General features: G+C 37.7%; 1 protein-coding gene across 1 annotated transcript; it reads right to left on the bottom strand.

The window, feature by feature from the left end:
- Positions 1-5926: 5926 nt before the first annotated feature.
- Positions 5927-20557, bottom strand: plekho1a (pleckstrin homology domain containing, family O member 1a). Its single transcript, XM_067361410.1, has 6 exons — positions 20531-20557; positions 19225-19371; positions 12113-12253; positions 11047-11151; positions 9583-9684; positions 5927-7248 (listed from the first exon to the last, which is right to left on the bottom strand). Exons 1-6 carry the CDS (start codon positions 20555-20557, stop codon positions 6136-6138), a joined length of 1635 nt encoding a protein of 544 aa, XP_067217511.1. The 3' UTR covers positions 5927-6135.
- Between the last annotated feature and the right edge of the window lie 1437 nt (positions 20558-21994).

Genomic DNA, 21994 nt, shown 5'->3' with positions numbered 1-21994 from the left:
AATAGTAAACTGCGCACGATTTAGTAAATCAAAGGAATAAATTAGTAAATCGTGCGCATGATTTAGTAAACCAAGGGAACAAAATAGTAAATTGTGCACACGATTTAGTAAATCAAAGGAATAAATTAGTAAATCGTGTGCATGATTTAGCAAATCGAGGGAACAAAATAGTAAATTGTGTGCACAATTTAGTAAATCAAGGGAATAAATTAGTAAATCGTGCGCATGATTTAGCAAATCGAGGGAACAAATTAATCGTGCATGATTTAGCAAATCGAGGGAACAAAATAGTAAATTGTGCGCACAATTTAGTAAATCAAGGTAATAAATTAGTAAATTGTGCGCATGATTTAGCAAATCGAGGGAATGAATTAGTAAATCGTGCACGATTTAGCAAATCGAGGGAACAAAATAGTAAATTGTGCGCACGATTTAGTAAATCAAAGGAATAAATTAGTAAATCGTGCGCATGATTTAGCAAATCGAGGGAACAAAATAGTAAATTGTACGCACAATTTAGTAAATCAAGGGAATAAATTAGTAAATCGTGCGCATGATTTAGCAAATCAAAGGGAACAATATAGTAAATTGTACGCACAATTTAGTAAATCAAGGTAATAAATTAGTAAATTGTGCGCATGATTTAGCAAATCGAGGGAATGAATTAGTAAATCGTGCACGATTTAGCAAATCGAGGGAACAAAATAGTAAATTGTGCGCACGATTTAGTAAATCAAAGGAATAAATTAGTAAATCGTGCGCATGATTTAGCAAATCGAGGGAACAAAATAGTAAATTGTACGCACAATTTAGTAAATCAAGGGAATAAATTAGTAAATCATGCGCATGATTTAGCAAATCGAGGGAACGAATTAGTAAATCGTGTGCATGATTTAGCAAATCAAAGGGAACAAAATAGTAAATTGTGCGCACAATTTAGTAAATCAAGGGAATAAATTAGTAAATCATGCGCATGATTTAGCAAATCGAGGGAACGAATTAGTAAATTGTGTGCATGATTTAGCAAATCAAGGGAACAAAATAGTAAATTGTGCGCACAATTTAGTAAATCAAGGGAATAAATTAGTAAATCATGCGCATGATTTAGCAAATCGAGGGAACGAATTAGTAAATTGTGTGCATGATTTAGCAAATCAAGGGAACAAAATAGTAAATTGTGCGCACAATTTAGTAAATCAAGGGAATAAATTAGTAAATCGTGCGCATGATTTAGCAAATCAAGGGAATTAATTAGTAAATCGTGCACAATTTAGCAAATCGAGGGAACAAAATAGTAAATTGTGCGCACCATTTAGTAAATCAAGGGAATAAATTAGTAAATCATGCGCATGATTTAGCAAATCGAGGGAACGAATTAGTAAATTGTGTGCATGATTTAGCAAATCAAGGGAACAAAATAGTAAATTGTGCGCACAATTTAGTAAATCAAGGGAATAAATTAGTAAATCATGCGCATGATTTAGCAAATCGAGGGAACGAATTAGTAAATTGTGTGCATGATTTAGCAAATCAAGGGAACAAAATAGTAAATTGTGCGCACCATTTAGTAAATCAAAGGAATAAATTAGTAAATCGTGTGCATGATTTAGCAAATCAAGAGAACAAAATAGTAAATTGTGCGCACAATTTAGAAAATCAAGGGAACAGATTATTAAATAGTGTGCACGATTTACTTTTTTTCTTGCACGCCATGTGCAGGGCTCCGTAAATTTGAATGTGCGAGGCTCCCGGTGTCATCAATTATTTTACCTGTACAAACCAGTGCATTATGCTGTTTGATATTGCAAAATAGTATTTCTTATATTATCTTATTTTAATGTATGGTCGTGATCAAAAACACACTGGATGGAGCGCAAACAGTTTTTCCATTTACTGCACTGTTATTTATCTGAAGCAGCTAATGAATCAGAAGTCTCGCACATTCACAGAAAATAACTTAGATTACTTCCACTTTGCAAAATAAGGTGGATACTAGGGTATCAGCTATCGAAATTTTCAGCTAAAATAACTATTTTCGGGTTCAGAGGGCTGAAATCAGTGACAGAAACAGACGTTTAATTAGCGCTAGTGAATACCCAGCACTGCCACTGATAAAACATTATTTTAAGAATGACAATGTAGCCTGCTAAATGTGGGTTTGTCCTCTATAGTGCACTGATATATTAATACCTAAATATGTAAATTAACCTAAATTCATCAGTGCCACCTTAATGATTTGATTAATTGAGCAAACATCATACCTATTAAACAACTGAACAAGATATACACACCATATGAGTCCCCCACTGTGATGTGTTGTGTCTGATCTATTTGTGAATATAGGTCACATTTAACAACCATTCTTTCTAAGCCTTTCTCAAATGCAGAAATACAATTTTAGGGAGAGCAAGGCTATAACTATTTAGCTTCAGGCTTCAAACCCAAGAATGACGTCTCTGGGATGTCTCTATTAATCTATTTGAATCCGTAGAAGCACAGCAAAACCAGATGCTGCAAGGCTAATGAGTCACAAAGCAACAGCCCTACGCTCTCATTGGCCCAGATGAATCGGTTGCCTCAGTGTGAATCAGGTGTTGCCGATCATCCACTCGAGTTCAAGCCCTGCATACAGAATAACCCTTCAGGACACTTCTGCAAGAATTTCAGCATTAATCCCATAAAAAATAAATGTGAAAGCAAAGCGGTCCTTAAAATGTATACCCGTCCTATCCTACATGTCATGTTTGATGCAATTTTTTTTGAGGAAATGTAGTGCTGATCCTCGCAGGCCCCAGAGCTTATTAAGGATGGTGAGAAGTGAGAAACAGAGGGGAGTGGGATATAAATCATTTATTCTAGTCATGCAGCAGAACCAGTTCAGCATACGCTTTAGAAAATATGTTTCTTAAGTAGTTCTTCTTGATTAGATTTGCCAGTCAATTGTTGTGAGGCAAAAAATTGCATTGCTTTATATTATACAATGAAGAAAAATATTGCAACATGAAGTTAAGAATACTGCATGTCAGAAATATTTGCAACAGGGTTATTTTAAACATTAGTTTCCCTGTATAATAACATTTTTGCATTCGCCATGCCACAGATCCTGATGATAAGATTTTGAAGCTCCACACAAAGAACTGGATTCATCATGGATTGGAACTGGGCCAACAGGATGACTCAGTTTTGTATCATACCCTAAAGTGTGTCAGTGATGTTTCACTTGAGTACACTATGAATACTAACATGTAAAGTGTATACAGGCTCTTACGTAGGCTGATGCATCTGAATGCATTAGATGCATCACTGAACAGATGTGCTACCCTACTGTAAAGTATGTGCTGCATGCATTTGCTGCATTTAATATAATTATTGTTATTATCATCACCACATTATTTGAATGTTTTCTGAAGGATCATGTGACACAAAGGCTGCTGAAAATTCAGCTTTGCTATCACAGGAATATGTTACATTTAAAATATATTAAAATACAACAATTTTAGTTGTCACTTGATCAGAATAATCATCTGCCATCCTTTTATACTGGATCAGTAAAAGTCTTAAAATGTTAAAGAAAATGTGAGATGGGGCGACGAGGTTAAAAGCTGTACGCTACGATTTCTGCTAGACCTCACTTGGCCTTAAACCAAATTTAATTAGCTGTACGTTTTTGCAGTGTGAATAAGCTTTGCATGTTAAGCTTGGCATGCTTAACTCAAGCCTGCTTTGGATAGCTGTGGCCTAGATTACAGTCATAATTAATTTAGTGGCCTATGATTTATGCTCATTTTGTCATCTAATATGGCTAAAACTCTGGGCTTTCAGAACAGTCATAATCTAATGGGTACTTGTGTTTCCTAATAAAAACTGTAATCATGTGGAGCCATGTCTGCTGCAATAATAAACGTAGATGCAGTTCACAAAAGTGCACTGAGTATAGGGGCATTTGTTGACTCTGTTCACCCACCCACCTGATTTGAGCTCATATCAGTAACTGATGATTAGGCCTGTAATTATGACCTCATAATTACTATTCCTCCAGACAGTCAAAAGATGTTAATAAGCAGCTTCTTCCAACCACAATGTATCCCATTCATAGGTATTCTTTCATTAAATTCAGTACTGTAATTATTCAAAACAACACCAGGCCTCTAAAATGAGGGGGTCAACCTGCTTTATGAAAAATGAATCTCAGAGTGATGCAATTCAAGTGTAAGAGCAGTAACTGGCTAGATTCTCCGAGCAACAGAGCTTGTTTCTGAGGCATGTGGATACATTTGTGTGATTGTAAAAAGAAAAATAGTGTTATTGTGCTGTCTTTTTGACTAATTTTGTATAATTAATAATCTAATTTTGCTATATTATCATTGTTAAATGAAAACATAGTATATAGGGAACATTTTGTTCAGGTTAATAGTAATTTGACTGGACAAGAGGAGTTCCAACAGTGCTAGTGTTGCCAATTGCTTTCAGTTGAAAGTAGTTAAAACTGGTCGTTAAATGACGTCATACTGGCGAGTCCACTAATCTTTATTAATATAAATATAGATCAGTGGGCGAGTCACAGAGTCTAGATAAGGTTTGTCCAAGAAGTTGATAGATTTGTCGCTAGGCTTTTCAAAAAAATCTCAAAAGGAGCGGGGAATCTAGCGACAAAATCGCTAAATTGGCAGCACTGTGAATGACTCCAATTCTTTGTGTTCATACTAAAAAAAGCAGTTCACTGTTTTGAAAGACTAATATTCAAAAATACATAATATTTTATCCGAGTTGTGACTTCGTAGAAGACCGCTAAATAATGGCGGGAAACATATTTCTCAGAGTTCTCCTCCTGCACGCGATAACGAACATACAATGCGACCCTGACAGCAACATAGAGTTGGCCCAGATCCGGCCCACATCCGGTCAGCATGTAGTCCACATGGACCAGATGTGGGCCAGATCTGGGCCACACTATGTTGCTGTCTGGGGACCAAACCGATTCACTAACAAATGACTCTTGTGAATCAGAAACAGCCTGCGTGGCTGCGTCTCAATGTGCAAACTATCCATCCTAAATAGTATGTGACTAGTAATTTTCAATATTATTTAGGGCAGATAAGGTGGATAGTATGCACATTGGGATGCATGCAGGGATATACCAATGTAGCCCAATTCTTGAATCGAAAACGAATGACTCTTATGAGTCAAGTGAATTTTTACTCATCCTAAAATACTGCCCTGTTCATTTTACTTATTTATTTCTATATCTAACAATATGTAAGCAAAATGGACAAAATGAATTGGAATCGAATCAAGAACATTGCAGTTCACAAGCTGTCAATTCGATATTGTTATCTGTTGAAAAACCCTGAATATGCTGGTTAGGTACGTTTTGAAGCATGGAAGCTAGTTTGAGCTGGTTTATGCTGGTCCTTGGCTGGTTTAAGCTGGCCAAGTGCTGGTCATGAGCTGGAGCTAGTGGCTTAGGACCAGCACTTGACCAGTTTAAACCAGCTCATGACCTGCTAAGGTCCAGCATAAACCAGCTTCCATGCTTCAAAACATACCTAACCAGCATATGCTGGTTTTTTCAACAGTATACTTTTATCAACAACACTTACTGCACTAGTTAGTTATTAGATACTCAAACTCCATCAAATAAAAACTAAGGTATAGCAAGAAAAAAGCATTTTATTTTTAAAATTTGTGCATTTTGAGGGGGGGATATTCTACAAATATCTTTTGAAATGCAAATTATGATTGACCCACCTGATATTGGGGAGCAGGATAGACTTGCCAAAAACTGTTAGTGTTCCCACTTTTACCTGAAACAATCTTTTCCACACAAATCCCAACATTGCCCTCTCTTTTTACCTGAGCTGTTTTTGCAAAAAGTGAACCATAAACCACTTTAATCATGATTAACATTACATATTACCAGTGCCAACAGAAATACTACAGCCTTGAAAGTGAAGTCACAAGTAAAAATACAGTAGTTCAAAGTGCAAAGACAAAGGGTTGAGGTGTCAGAGGAACAACAGTTAATATATAAACAATAGACTGTGAGATAAAACAGAACACTGTGGGTGAAACAGAAAGTTCCACATATTGTTCTCATTCCTTGCATTCAAATATTATGACTGACTAAAGATTTGATCAGGGGCTTTTCTGTTTTCTGTTCTTTGAGGGTGTTGTGGGTGTTCTAGTTTTACTGTGCTCTGCCCGCTGCTGCCTGGCTTGCAACTCCTTTACCTCAGCCAAAACCTCTCTAGCTTCTCGCCAGGAGGAAATGGCCTCTTGTAAGAGCCGTTCAGCTGCCGCCCTCCTGCTGTCCCAGTCCAAAGCCTCACTGAGAGGAGAATCAGTACCCTTCATGCTTTTGAAATAGGGTGAGTTAGAGATTCGAAAAAAAGCACCGTCTGTCGACTTCATATGGGGTGAATTTGAGCCAGTGGACAGAGGCGAGTCTGAACCTTTGATGTGGGTCAGATCGATGCATTTCATTTGAGGTGAAATTGATTCTTTTGAATCAGGTGAATCGAAGCTCTTTGAGCGAAGTGAGTCTTTGGAATGAGGGGATTTGGACAACTTAAAACGGGGCGAGTCTTTTGATTTCACATGTGGCGATTCTTTCCCTTTGGAACTAGGTGAATCTTTCGCCCTCACTGACGGTGAGTCTGTGCCTTTGCTGTGAGGTGAACTATGAGAGCTTGAGCCCTTGGAGTGTGGCGAGTCAGAGCCCTTGAGATGGCGGAGACGGGGGGAGTCAATGCCTCTCAGGTAGGGGTAAGATCCCATCCTGCCCCGATGGGGTTCCTGTTCTTGAATCTCAGCGAGTAGCTCTTGAGTCCTCTGCAGCCGCTGGGTGATCAGATCCTGCAGGTGGCCTGTGGGACTCTGGGCCAGCGTCGCCTGGTGCCCATTCCTTCTAGTTGGTTTTCGCTCTCCTCGGGACAGAGCGTCATCCATGGAAGCACATCGGTTACGGCCCTGAGCTAACTTCTTCTCACTTTGAGGTGTCTGAGGCTGGTTTTCATTGCTCCAGGAGAACTCTGTCCTGCGTGGCAAGCTGCTGGTTTTCACCTTGGCCTCTGTAACGGAGGACGGCGGCCTGGATACATCGGTACCAGCGCGGCGACGGCCAGGAGCCAGTTTATCCAAGTTGACCCGATGGTCCTTCAACCACTCATCCTGATCGTCATCGAGCATACCAGCATCTTCCTCATTCACCAAGTCCAGCATCAGCATTCCATCAGAGGAGGCAGAGGCCTACAAGAAGAAAACATTTAATACCATTTTATGTTTTTCTGGTGGATATGCCAGTATCTTGACACCTAGCAGCATGAATGCAGTATGGCTGGAACAATATATCAATGCATCGCGAATCGAGAAATGATTCTGGATGGATTCTGATCATTTCCGCATGCATCACGATTCTCTCTCCAATCGATTCTGAGTTTAGTTTTTAACAGCAGATGGCACTGCATGCTTTAGAAACAGCTGTATTCTGCTTCCTTCCAATTTCTTAAACAGACCACTTGAACCTTCAATAAAATAATCATTCATAAAGTTTGGAAAAGGGTGTTTGCAGTGGGCTGCTTACATTAATCTTGCATCATAAAAGCATTCTGAGGTGCAAATACATTCTTAGACTCAGCCAAACACACAAGCGCTCTTCTTCATGAGCATTTGATTATGCGGTTAATAACTAGCTTAAAGCGCCATCTGCTGTTAAAAAACTAAGCTCCGAATCGATTTGCGGTGCATTTGGAAAATATCAGAATCGATCCACGAATCGCATCATGAATAATCATGAATTAGTTTTCGGTTACAAATACCCTCAAAGAAATGCACCAATATTAAGTGAGCAGTATTCAGGTGGTTATATGATCCCAATATGTAAAATGCATCAGATATCATTTTAATTATTTATTTAAAATACTGAACTAAGTTTATCTAAATATACAATACCCTTGTAAAGTTTTGGGTCGGTATGAATTTAAATGACTTTGAAAGTCTCTAATGCTCATACAGGCTGCATTTATTTGATCAAAAATACTTTATTTCTGTTTTAATACGTTTTAAAATGTAATTTATTCCTGTGATCAAAGGTGAATTTTCACCATCAGTCTTCAGTGTCACATGATCCTTCAGAAACATCCTAATATGCTGAGTTGTTGCTCAAGAAACATTTCTTATTATTATCAATGTTGAAAACAGTTATGTTGCTTAATAATTTCATGGAAACAGTGATATATTTTTTTAAGGATTCTTTTATGAATAGAAAGAAACAGCATTTATTAATTCACTGTAACAATTTAAAAGTGTTTACTGTAAGTTTTGATCAGTTTAATGCATCCTTGCTGAATAAAAAAAAACTTACGAACCTTACGAACTTTTTAGTTGCAAAATGACAGATAAATCTACTAACCCAAACTCAAAATGAAATAAATTCAAAGATAATTATTATAAACCTAAAACTGTTCAGTTTAAAGGATAGTTCACCCAAAAATGAAAATTTGATGTTTATCTGCTTACCCCCAGTGCATCCAAGATGTAGGTGACTTTTTTTCTTCAGTCGAATGCAAATTATGATTTTTAACTGCAACCGCTGCCGTCTGTCAGTCAAATAATAGCAGTGATTGGGAACTTCAACTATAACAGTAAATAAAACTTGCTTAGACAAATCAAAATTAAAACCTGCGGCTCGTTACGACACATTAATGTCCTAAGACACGAAACGATCGGTTTGTGCGAGAAACCGAACATTATTTATATAATTTTTACCTCTAATACACCACTATGTCCAACTTCGTTCAGCTTCCTGTTAGTGAGGTCAAAAAACGCGTTCTGTTGACGGAAGTGATGTCTCGCCCATATACTTCAATGACACGAGACATCACTTCTGTTGTCAGAGCGCGATCAGACCTCACTAGCCGGAAGCTGAACGCAGTTGGACATAGTGGTGTATTAGAGGTAAAAAATGATATAAATACTGTTCGGTTTCTCGCACAAACCGATCGTTTTGTGTCTTAGGACATCAATGTGCCGTCACGAGCCGCAGGGTTTCATTTGGATTTGTCTATGGAAGTTTTTTCGACTCTTATTGTTCAAGTTCCCAACCATAATTTGCGTTCGACTGAAGAAAAAAAGTCCTCTACATCTTGGATGCACTGGGGGTAAGCAGATAAACATCAAATTTTCATTTTTGGGTGAACTATCCCTTTAAATAATTCTCACAATTGTTGAGAAAATTACTAAGAGCATAACCAATAATTTTGTTGAGATGAGATTTAGTAACATCTATGAAAAATGAAAGGTGGTGTGGACATCTTACCCCATCTTATACTATTCTTTATGTGTAAAACTTTTTAATTGAGGAAAAAATAAGAGTGCACCTTTTAAACAGAAAAGATTTCTGGACAGCACTACCTCTCTGTTATGCAGTCATGTTATAAATAGCTGCATATAAGTTTCATCACTATTGCAGCGAACAACCACCTAGTGCCATGAAGTCAGTATATTTCCCCTGGTGCACAACAGTATGAACAGACAAACAACAACAGTCTACGGAATCAATGTCAAAACAAGAATGCCACCCACCACAGCCATGAGATGACCCCGCGTAGGCAAACGCCGCCCAAGTGGGATCTTGGCCCGATCGCGAGTAGGGTGAGCCAGAAGACTCTCCTCCTCAATCGTGACCTGCAGATATAAAAAAACCTCTGTATTAACACAGTAATTTTCAGCAGAAACCTTATCTGGTTTCTAATTTACACAACACAAAAGGCCTATATGACAAAAGATGTTAATTAGTCTCACATTCATCTCAGTTTAATCCAGCAGTTGTTAGCGTGAAAACGAATTTGCAGATTTATAAATAGAAAGTGCCATATACAGATGATGTTAAAGTGGGTTCCTGGTATATGAAATGCAGTGAAATTACAAGTGGAAACAAGACTGTCTACTTCCCAGTCTGTAAGTTCCTGTCTCTATAAAGCCCCCCCCCTTCTGAAAAGCACAATATGCTCAGATTGGTCAGCTGGACCAGTGAGTTGTGATTGGTCAACCACTTTGAGCGTGTTTGGGAAATGTCACGCCCCTTACTATAACCGCAAGTTTCAACACACTACTAACTCAACCAGGCCCCGCCCCTTTATTTTGCATATGCCTTGGGTGGGAGTTATTTAAATGAGGAATATAGTGACATGAGACAACAATCGATGCATTTCAGAGAGTTCAGAGACAGTGCACACTGATATAGAGAATAGATATAGATACAGAGATAAAGAGATTTTTTAAGCTCAAACAGCAACATTATAGATTGGGTAAACCCAGCCTGATCTGCCGGCGATTTGATTTCGCCCGGCAACTCAGTCTGGAAACCCGTACATTCATTTCTGCTGCATCTGTTACACTTTTGCGGGAGCCAATCACAGACTGGCTTATCCACCTTGCTTGTTATTGGTGGGTACAGAGCTCTTTCTATGACTCTGGGCGGTTATAACATCTCTCAACGATGCTAAATGACTTCTTTAGTTTAGCAAACAAATCACTCGACTGGGTGTAAATATTACTCACTTTCATGTTTTTTTGCACAACCTGCAAAAATCGCTCGATGCCATTGCTGCTTCTGCAAACTGCTGATCAATGCTACAAACCAATACAAACTACACCTGTCTGGAGTTTTTGCATCGCTCTGCAAAAGTACGTCACCCGGATCGTTGATCTGATTGGTTGAAGTACTATAATGGTTGAAGGACTAAATATTTTTAATTTTTTAAAAGTTGTATTTTCTGCTTTTGTGAAAAAAATAGCACAAAGCATTTCCAGTATCCTAAAAGTGCAAAAACCAAATAATGATAAAAAGATAGAAAAATCTAAAAGTGAAATGGAAGAGGGTTAGCACTAGAATATGAAAGAGAAAGAAATATATACAGATTGAGACTGACTAATGACAGGAATGAGTGTGGGAGTGGAAAGCTAAAAGATGAGCATTTAAAAACAAGGAATGAATAAAGATCTTTCCTTTTTAGGGTCACATCTATATGAAATGTCTGTGCTCACCTCATCCAGGACACGATTCTTAGCTCTGGTAATCGCTGTATTTAAAACATTGATCCAAGATTCCTTCTCCTCTGGACTCACAGCCAGAAACACAAGATTGGGACTCTAAATAAGAAAAAGCACTTATTAAAATATCAACTATTAGAGTTTTTTAAATGAATAATTATGGTATTTAGAATTTTCAAACATACATTTTAAGGGTCTTTGAAAAACCCCAAAACTGTTTTTTTTTTTATCTTATTATGAAAGAATCAATTTCTTATGGCAAAATCTTCATGTTTGTGACCCCTCATCAAAAAGTAGTCTGATGATGACTGACACAGCTTCTGATTATTGAGCAAGAAACAAAGATTAAGGGTGTGTTTACTATTGTAGTTTGGTTCTCTTGGAACTTTTGGTTCACTTAGCATTCACTGTCATTTTTAACACTGAACCTAAAGATCCAAAACATAAAACAGCTTTTATGATGTATATTTCGCATCAGAACTTACCAAACATCCAAAATAATGCTGTGTGCTGGACTAAATACGCTAGTTGTATGTGTGTATATATGATGGTATTTTGACCAGCCGAGAACTCGAGGAGCTTATAAAATGTGCAAAAGAGTAAAAACAGTGCCACAAATTCCTCTGTCACACACATAAACAAAGATCTGCTGCAAGAAGACATGGTTCTGACGTCTGAACCAAACTGTAATGGGCAACATCGCAACTAGAGTATTCTTGAGCATTTTTAGGGTGACATCGTTTAGATGTCTTTGGTCCGTGTTGCATTCATGTTTCAGTTGAACTGCACCAGAGTTCATTTGGAAGCGGATTGAGACCCACCTTTTCAGGGGTTTTGGTCGGCTTGTTTGGTGCGCACCAAGGTTCAGATGGCAGCGTTCGCACTCACTCAAATGAACCGCACTAACAGAACAATCGCACCAGAGTTCGTTTTAATCGAACCAAACCTGCCAATTGTGAACACACCCTAAAAACTGATTAAACTCATTGTAGTAAAACAGGCACGATTTGAATTTACCTCTATTTTTTCAATGCATAATGTCATAGTGTTTAGTCCTTACCTTGTTTCCAGGGTGTTGGCAGCGGAGCAGGGTAAATTTACTGTGGTTCTTCTTGCTGTGGCTCTTGGCCTTTCGCAGTTCCTCCGAGCGCTCGTACTGTGCCAGGTCAAACACTTCATGAGTCTTCCCATTATTCTTCATCTGAACACAAGAGCAGGAGCATCAGCATACAGACACAAGCCTGAAGCTATAAACAATTGCTAACATTAATTGAAATTATCAGCAGCGCTTTCCCAGGCCAACTGTGTCGACAACAGTGATTCATGGTGGGACTGGGACATATTGATTTTAGCTCGAAGGATAGCAATAATTAATGTTCAACAGAACACTGCTGTGAGATCAGTCCATGCTGACAGAACACTCAACAAAACACCAACATTTGTTTTACAAATAGTTACAAAAACATCTGTACCCTTATTTAAGGATATATGAAGGACAAATACAGCTATAAATCAATTCTGTAGTAACTTATTACTCTATGGAAGCACCTCAAGTATAACATTAAAAGGTAATTGTAACTTTATTCCTCATAATTGTTTGTTTATTAGGGGTTCAAGCGAGTAGTGCTGAAACCCTATTTTAATTGTTACATTTTCCAAGGATCAGCATTCTCCCATAAAAGTCATCAGGCAGACCAAACCGTAAGTCATAAAGACTTGAAACTTTGAGGGCTTGTAGTACTCACACAGCCTACAACATCACCAAGGCTCGCCCTGATCGGCCTGATGAGGGCGCTACAGCGGTCAAAAGTATGAAATGGCTCATAACTCCTGAACCGTTAGGCGTAGGCTCAAGTGTCTTGCGAAATTTTCGGATTTGATTTTTTGTTTGTATTTTGGACTGGATTTTAGATTTTTTTTTAAAACCTACTTTTGTGAACTAGTCCTATGTTTTTGGCCCAATCAGAACCAAACCAGTACAGCGAGACTCTTCGAGTCTTATTGTCAATAATTATCAAAAAAAAAAAAAGTTTAAATTTCGATTCAAGGTCCCTAAGGGCCACCAAAACATTACGAAAAAGGCTATAACTCGTGAATGGAGTTTTTCACCAAATTTAGCACACCTATGCAAGAGCTCATTCTGTGGTCGCATGAAAAAGGACCCGGGGACTGGCCACTTGGTGGCGCTATAATAGCAAAAAAACATGAAAATGGCTATAACTACTTCAACGTTAGTCCAATCGACTTGAAAATTGGCATGCAGTGTCTTTGCCTGAGGTGCCATGATTGTATATGAGTACACTGAGGTATCTCAAAAAACATGACCGCCATCGGCCAATGAAGTCTGAGTAGCTATCAGACAATGTTAAAGGAGGCTGATCGGAATGAAACTCGCTGAGCCTGTTTGAGAAATTTGAAAGAAATCGGCCACCGGGGGGCGCCTTCGCATTTTTCACGTACACAAACGATCGTGTATCGCACGATTTTTCACACACACCTACGAAATTCATACCACATGGTAGAAATCCTCATTCTGAGGATCTTTGCCTCTAGGACCGCCTCTGTCCAGCGACTTGTTCATTAAATATTGGAGATTATTTCAAAAACTACCTTTGGCAAACTAGTCCTAGGTTTTTGGCTCAACTGTGATAACTGTTAAAAAGCTTTAAAAACCATATATTTCCTATGGTAAATTGCCTGTATTGGCTGTAAATGGTCTTTTCAGATGGTTACAGGCTTACTTATTAAAATATAATACCTTTTTACGCATGTGCTTAAAGGCCTTAAAATGCTTGAACCCTGATAATTGCTGCTTGCAGCTATATTTTGTAACTGTAATTGCAACTATATCTGACAACTGCTAATTAATGTAATGTAATTGTGGTTTACCATTTTATAATATGACATTATGAGTTTTGAAAGCTAGCTAGTGTATATATCAGAGAGTTATATTGTACCTCAAAATTGCCAATGCAAATGAGACTTTATATCTCACAATGTGAATTATGAGGCTTAAGAGCATTATTTTTTGATTATGTTTCACATTTTACAATGAAACCTCAAGACTAGCGCAAACCACACGCATACATAACCAAGCCTCATATTCTCGATTCATGCCAAATAATACAAAAGGAAAAGAACTGTGTTCTTTTCCATCAGAAATCAAGACAGATGTTCCAAACGGTTTTCAGTTAGTTCAGCCCCTCCTCTAATCATTCAGCCAGTGACCCATCTGTGAAAATGCTTCATTTTAAGGCAAGTCAGTCATCATTATAGATGACTGTGGTGAAAAAGAGGTAAATTTCACTGAACCTGAGGGGGGAAAAAACCCACAGTGGGACTTTAAATCCCACAGAGCCACAATGAGGGTCACAAGGGTTTCTGCTGAGACGAACATAAAAACATATTAGCATGCATGTGATGTCACACAGATCAAAAAACGTAGACATTTTAGGTCAGAGTTCTGCATGGTTACCATGCATTCACCATAGCAATGGAAATACGCAACAAAGGAATCTGGAGTCAGTGAGCTTGAGATTAAAGTACAAAGATCAAAGTGATCCATGATCACACACCAAACAGCAAGCACAAGCAAACCAGCCTGTTCATAACATCTCTAGTTAATATGACTCTACAATATTCTGCTTAAAATTGGGTCAAGCTAAGATAGTTCACAAAGCAACCAGCTTTACGATAAAGAGCAGCATTTAGGTAAAATCCCCCGTATGCCACATATGGCTAAAGGTAATGTTTGTAACCGTATGCCTCCAGATGGCCTCCTGGGGTCACACATTTAAATGTGAGTGAGTGCACACTCTGAGAAAGAGCGTACTAGTGATGCTAATATGGGGCAAAAGACCCCTGGAGGAAAAGAGCCTGGCCTCTCTTCACCACATCAATATTTCACTCCCCCACTGTTGGCACAGCACGTTCCCGGCAGGGGGCCATCCTGATCTCTGGATTAACCACCTCCAAAAATAACTCACTAACCCACCATCTTCATTCTGACGGAGGTAACTCCATCCACAACAAGATGTAAGGACTAAAATGCAGCCTTCGTAAAGAGTACATCTATGAATATTACATTCACTTTTGAAACGAACAGAGCTGGTTTTCAAGGCATTGTGAATTGGTAGTTTTATAAAGCTGGATCCGGATGCTTTGCTTGGAGCGTAAACTCAGTCTCAAGATGTAAGGACCGTACAGTGTAGTAAAGATGAAGTAAATACTGCAATTACTTGCCCAGTTGTACTTCTACGAACTGGCTGGAATTAAAGGCGGAAAATAGATTTGCAGAATCCCCTCGAATCACGTGTTCGGTGTGTTCTGTAATCTGGTTGACTGCATTATTTTGAGGTCAATTTTCCTAAAATAGACATAATTAAAATAAACACAAGTAAACCTAACAGCCTTTTGCCCTGACAATTAGATGAGTGTTATGCAAAGTTAAATATCATAATTCAAACAGACACTGACACATTTACAGACATATCTGTGAATCCACATTGTTTACGAGTAAATCCTCCGTACATGTTTACATATGATCCATTTGCACACAAGATGCACCCTCAACCGTGACTGATCAGCCTCAATACCGTGAATACTAGACTAGAGCATCAATTATTTACACCAGATGTATAGAAAGAGAGCTTGAAAAGAAGCACTTTGAACCCAGTTATAGATGCTCAGCTGTCTACATGTATAAACTTCAAATAATTCACTTGGGAATCAGAAAGGATCGTAGCTTTTACGACTAGAGTTGCATGAAGTGTGTCTCACTATGCTACATGAGTGAGATCAATTGAATAGTTATGTCAAGTGACATAATTCTGGCAAGAACAGGGCTACCTTGAGCACTGAAGCAAAGTCAAGTGCAGCGGTGCATAACGCTATCAGTACTAAGACAGCCACAGCAAACTCTACACAGAGCCTGAAGGCATGCGATCACCAGCGGACAGACCTGTAGCGCGCATACTCAGACTGATGCAACCTGCTGACATTGTATTCTGATACTATAAAAATAACCTTGCTTGTCTGACTGGTTGGATGATTCACAGGGCTAGAAGATGGGTGTACAGAATGTTAATGTGATTTGCGGCTCCTTTGACGACTTTAATTTCTCTGAATACCTAGGGAATCTTGTGAAAATATAATGTCATGTTTGCCAAACTGAAATATTTTGGGAATTCAAGTGCTGTTGACAGTGGAAAATGGAAAAAAAAACACAATATTTTTCCACATATTTGACATTGTTGCAGCACGTTTTTTCCCAGTCTGTCAGTAACGCTCTGTTTAGTTCCTGTCTCTATGAAGCCCCTACTTCTGACAAGCGCAGTGTGCTCTGATTGGTCAGCTGGACCAGTGTGTTGCGACTGATCAGTCGCTTTGAGCGTGTTTGGGAAATTGAGCGTGTTTGGGAACCATAACCACGTGTTTCACAACACAACTAACTCAACCAGGCCCCGCCCCTTTGCATATTCATTGGGCGGGAATTATTTAAATGAGGAATATTGTGACGTGTTTGTTCCCAGAAGAAAACTCAAAACTACAATGGAGGTGTTTCAGGAAGTTCAGAAGCAGTGACACTGATAAAGAGAATAACTCTCTTTGCAGTGACTTTGCAACTTTGGAGACCTTTTTAATGCTCAAACAGCAACTTTAAGCTGCATTCAAACGGGGCGTCGACACATGACGGAGTGCGTGTCTGAAGCTTGATGCTGATGCAACCATCATAGAGAGAACAGCAAATCAAATTACTTTCCGGTGTTGTATGAAACCAAAGACTATAGAATAACACAAGACGTGTCACTCGTATTGTTTTGAATGGGAGAAAGTGTAACGTGCAATATGGCGGAATAAATCCCGCCTTCTAAATAAGAGCCATTTGCCGACTGGTAAAGTCATCGCATCACTTCAGCGGCCGTTAGAATCACCGGTTTCTATAGAAACAGTCAGATGCGTCTCTTCGGAGAAGCGCATTTAGGTCTGTGCATGCGCATTAGCTTGATTCAGCCTGAAAAATAGTTTTTTGTTATGATTCGAGCGTTTAGAAACTAAATTTATGAGCCAGTTTTTGTTAGATTTCATTAGTGATTTCAAATATGAAATTTAATCGTAAGGTTGGCGAACAGTTTTGGAGAATTTGATGTTTCCCCATTCAAAGAGATTGCATGATGCCTGAGAGGCGTTTCAAAGATGGCCACCGAGTGAAATGACTTGTCTTAAAGGGACTTGAAACGCAATTGGCTAGCACCTGCGCTAGGGTATTTACATAAGGCGATCTGATTGGCTGATTGGGGCTTGAATAGTTGATAATAGGCTTGTTCGACTTCATGCGGCACCGCAAAGATTGGCTGCCACCTGACAAAAGCAATGCATTCTGGTTAGAAAATTTGTCTGACTTTGATCGGCGCTGCAGCTGATGTGCCATCATTGTACCGCGAGAGCAAAACGAGACCAGCCGCCAAGGTCAGGCACTGCAGTTGCTCAAAATTGGCTGCGAAAGCGTTGATGACGACACATTTTATTCTCATTGGTCAGTTTCTGTAATGACAAGGACAACGTGTGTTGCATGTTTTTTCTTGATATTGAATATATGATATTCAAAACATGGGAATTTCAATCGCATCCACTTATTCTGCTACAATCAACGCAAAAATCATGTGGTCTACCATGAATGACAATGGTTCAGCACACTACGGAAAGCACAAAGTGTCCGACCTGACAGCCATCTCTGTACTCTGTGCTCCTCCTTAAAAATGCATAATAATTCATCTTTAAAATAAAAGTAATCATTTATAAAATATATTAAATTAATTAGTAATACATTAAAATATATTATTTAAATTTTTATGTTCCTTTAGTAGTTTTAATATTAAAGTTTTATATATATATATATATATATATATATTTTTTTTTTTTTTTTTACAAAAGCATAACACTTAACTCAGGGTGCCAACTGCATCAATGCCAGCAGGTCCAGTTTATGTCCATGTGGTCTGTCTCTGTAAAGTTCATGTTTGAATAATCCACCACATGAATAGGAAACATCCACACTCATTCTACTTCACTGCAACACCACATGCATTTGTGTGTGTACTTGGTCTCTACATGTAAATCGATGTCTCTTTGAAGCATAGACTTTTGTTCTTCCTCCATTCATTGTTTCCAAGTTCATTTCTAAAAAACAAACTAGCAAAAAGACAGAATGCAAAAAGACTTTCAATTAAATCTGACATTGATTTGAATCTGTGACCCAGCAGTAAAGACTGTGAATAGACAACAATAAAGACTAAAGATCTTAGAGTTGCATTAATATTTCTGTTCATGGTGAACTTGAAGAGCATATCTGTTTCTTATTTGTGTCACTGACAGAACAAAGCACATGGATACAACATCTAAATGAAGTGTTGCAGCAATTTGCATGTGGTTTATTTACATGATGGCGTGACACTGGATTCAGCGCCCTGGACATCTCCAGGGAGCGAGAGAGGTGCAGCTGAGCTTTGAATCTTTTAATGTAAATAACGTCGCTCATTCGAAAGACAGCAGATGTGTGAATGAGGGATGTGCAACTGCTTTCTCAACTCTTAAAACCAATTACTTCACTTTAATGAGAAAACCACAGCACCCCTGTACAGTTTCCCTCAATGATATGCTGTTATCTGACGGCTCTGTGAAAGTGATGAAAGCCTACAGGCAATGACAGAAACAAGCTGCTGCACTTCCATGAAAATTACAACCATGCCTCCACATGAGCTTCAAGTGAGCAAATAATTCAATTATAAAGATTTGTTGCTCCTACATCGAACCGGAAATTAAATATTTGTAAGCAACTTCAGGAAGCTTCAGGGATCTTTGGTAGTGGTACTGACACAAAATCCATGACACAGGGAAATATTGATTGTAGCCACTAACCAGGTTCATTTGAGGCCACAAATGGGTTTCAATTTTCAGTGTTTACATAATACCCTTCAGAAAATTATAGCTTGTCAAAAGGATTACTTTGATGTTGCAAGAGTATGTCCTTTATATCAAGGACAGGATCATGATCAGTAATCTCTGTTGTTTATGTTAAAATCTGAATGGGTAGTTGATATGATATACTTCTGAGAGGTTGACAGCATGAAATCATTATGAAAATGTATTATAATTATAGTCTTCATAACTCACCTCTTTTTCAAAGATGAACAGATGATCTCCTTTAAGCATCACAAAGCGATTTCGCCAAATTTCCCTGAATATTCCTTTGCCGCTGAACCTGCGGATCCAGCCTACTTTGTCTGGTTGGGAAGACGGCTGGTTGGCATCCTGAAGACCCTGAGTGTGTCAACAGTGACTCGGTTAGTGTGTCGACCGTCTTACATAATAGTATTCAAGTTCAAACAGATCTCTGTCATATCGCACTATGCTAAGCCATCATAATGTTTAATCCATATCTGTTATTAGTACTTATTTTATAACTATTAGTAAGTTGTCCAACAGTGACTAATATATTTTCACAGGTCCTAGTATGTGTCTATTTGAAGTATTCGGTTAGATGTAGTTTTGTTAGTAGCTATTTATTAGATACTAGTGCATATAAAAATTTAGTAACGCTTTACAATATTAGTTAATGCATTAACTAAAATGAGCTAACAATGGGCAATATATTTTACAGCATTTATTGACTTTTGTTAATGTTAGTTAATAAAAATGTTCACAAATACAACTTTTGATCTTAAAAAATGTTGTAAATAATGAGACTGACATCAGCTAAAATTAATAAATGCTGTAAAAGTATTTTTCATTGTCATCGCATGTTAACTAATGTAACAAATGAAACCTTATTGTAGTTTACCTGTAGTTACTACCATTTTAAAATATAATTAGTAAGATTTTTAATTGAGCCCTTTGTAGTCATATGACAAGTAAAACTATTGTAAGTAACTACAGAAAAAATGTACTAGTAGCTAGTAATAGGTTTAATATATTAGTTTAATATGAATAGGTATCTACTAAGATAAAATAGGCTACTAGTAACTATTGAGTCCATAATTTAGTCCATAGTGTCTAATTAATAAGATCACTATTGGACTAAGAAGGTAAAAAAGATGTAAAAGGCTGCTAGTCAGTATTGGATTACTTAGTAGGTTAATAACAAAAAAACATTAACAAAATAAATAGTTAACGTTAATACAGCCTGACATAATGCACCCTTTCAAAATGTTTTACTGTCAGTTGGCCAATTAAGGGTGTGGTCAATTAAAAATTCAGTTAAATAAAGTAAAATATGAAAATAATACGCGCGACTGAAGCATAATGACAAATGCGTAAAGGACGCGCTCACATTCGGCGTTTCATAACAAAGGAGTCATTGTTAAATTAATTTCTACATTAAAAAGCAGAAGCTTTATTACATTCAGTCACTGTTGAATAAAACTATCATTCATCAACATTAGCCTTTACACATCAGAGACTCACTGTATGAAATTCTCACCCTTTTGACCAAATGGCTTTTCTTCATGCTGTTCGCAAAATGTCTTTTCCGACGAATAATCCGCGATCTGTCCCGCTTTCTAGAAGAAACTGAGGTGTTTTTGTGTATCTTTTGATGTGAATTTGCCGCGTGCAGGTGTTGTATATGGCACGAGCTGTTGGCTCTCAGCACTGATGGACTGCCAGTCTCTACATTGACGATTTGCAAACCGCGGGCACAGGCTCTCCATTGGCTTGGGTGAGTCCCTGAGCTGCTGTGCTTCTTACCGACACGGATTTTCCCGTTTATAGAGCTCGACTGCTCCATCTATTGAAGGAGCACAGCTGTCGGAGTGATGTCACGGTGCATATGGAGCTTCAGTGGAGCTCTGTTTCCCCTCATCAGCCTGAACACACCGCAAATCAGCAACGGATATATAGTTATTTTAAGTGATAATCAATATTACTGTGTGTTTGTTTATGTGTGTAACCTAATGCATTCAAGAATATGTCATGTTTTTTATAATGTGATGCATCCAACTAGTGTTGGGTGTAATTAATTACTTGAATAATCGAATTATTGTAATTTAATTACTTTTACCTTGCAAAAGTACTCTGTAATTGAATTACAGTTACTTCTGATGTAATTGCATTAAAGTATAGAACAGTTTTATATAAAACAATAGTGGATTTAATATCAAAATTTAATGTTAAAATGTATGTTTTTTTAATGTAATCTCCTCCCTTTACATACTTTGGTCAGTTCAAGAATAATTTATGCAATTGAAAATTGTTTATTTGAAAGAATCAGAAGTGCAGTTTTTGCAGTCTATCCTCGTATTGATCAACTGGTCAGGTTGATATTACTAATTACTTTCTAAATCTCATAAGTATCCAATATCGAATTAGTACATAATCTAATTACACTGTTGAAAATGTAATTACTAGCTAGTAATTAAATAGTTTTTTTCAACTGAGGAAAAAACTATAACAATAATGTTGATTCATTCATATTTTAAATGAATTTTTGTGAATGTTGTCCTGCAAACTAAAATGACAATATCATATTTTTAGTTTTTGGGGAACAAGTTAACACAATGAAACCGCTACATATTCAGGCACGGATTTTGTTCATAAATTGCAGGTTGGGGCAATTTGTCAAATATTAGTGAAATATCACATTTCTGATGATTCAAGCATCACTTTTCTTCATAATTGATTATTAAAGGGTTAGTTCACCCAAAAATGAAAATGATGTCATTTATTACTCATCCGCATGTTGTTCCACACCTGTAAGACCTTCGTTAATCTTTGGAATGTAAATTAAGATATTTTTGATGAAATCCGATGGCTCAGTGAGGCCTGCATAGGGAGCAATGACATTTCCTCTCTCAAGATCCATTAATGTACTAAAAACATATTTAAATCAGTTCATGTGAGTACAGTGGTTCAATATTAATGTTATAAAGCGACAAGAATATTTTTG

The sequence above is a fragment of the Chanodichthys erythropterus genome, chromosome 15 (assembly GCF_024489055.1).
Source record: "Chanodichthys erythropterus isolate Z2021 chromosome 15, ASM2448905v1, whole genome shotgun sequence".
Classification (NCBI taxonomy): Eukaryota; Metazoa; Chordata; class Actinopteri; order Cypriniformes; family Xenocyprididae; genus Chanodichthys; species Chanodichthys erythropterus.
Note: the sequence above shows the minus strand (reverse complement) of the source record. Positions and strands in the feature narration are given on the sequence as shown.

Bases quoted from the DNA above. Each gene is read 5' to 3' on its own strand.
- plekho1a (XM_067361410.1), bottom strand. From the start codon at position 20,557: ATGAAGAAAAGCCATTTGGTCAAAAGG. The intron at 12,254-19,224 runs GTGAGTTATGAA...TCTTGTGTTCAG, and splicing joins TGTTCATCTTTGAAAAAGAG to ATGAAGAATAATGGGAAGAC. The intron at 7,249-9,582 runs GTGGGTGGCATT...TTCTTCTTGTAG, and splicing joins GGGGTCATCTCATGGCTGTG to GCCTCTGCCTCCTCTGATGG.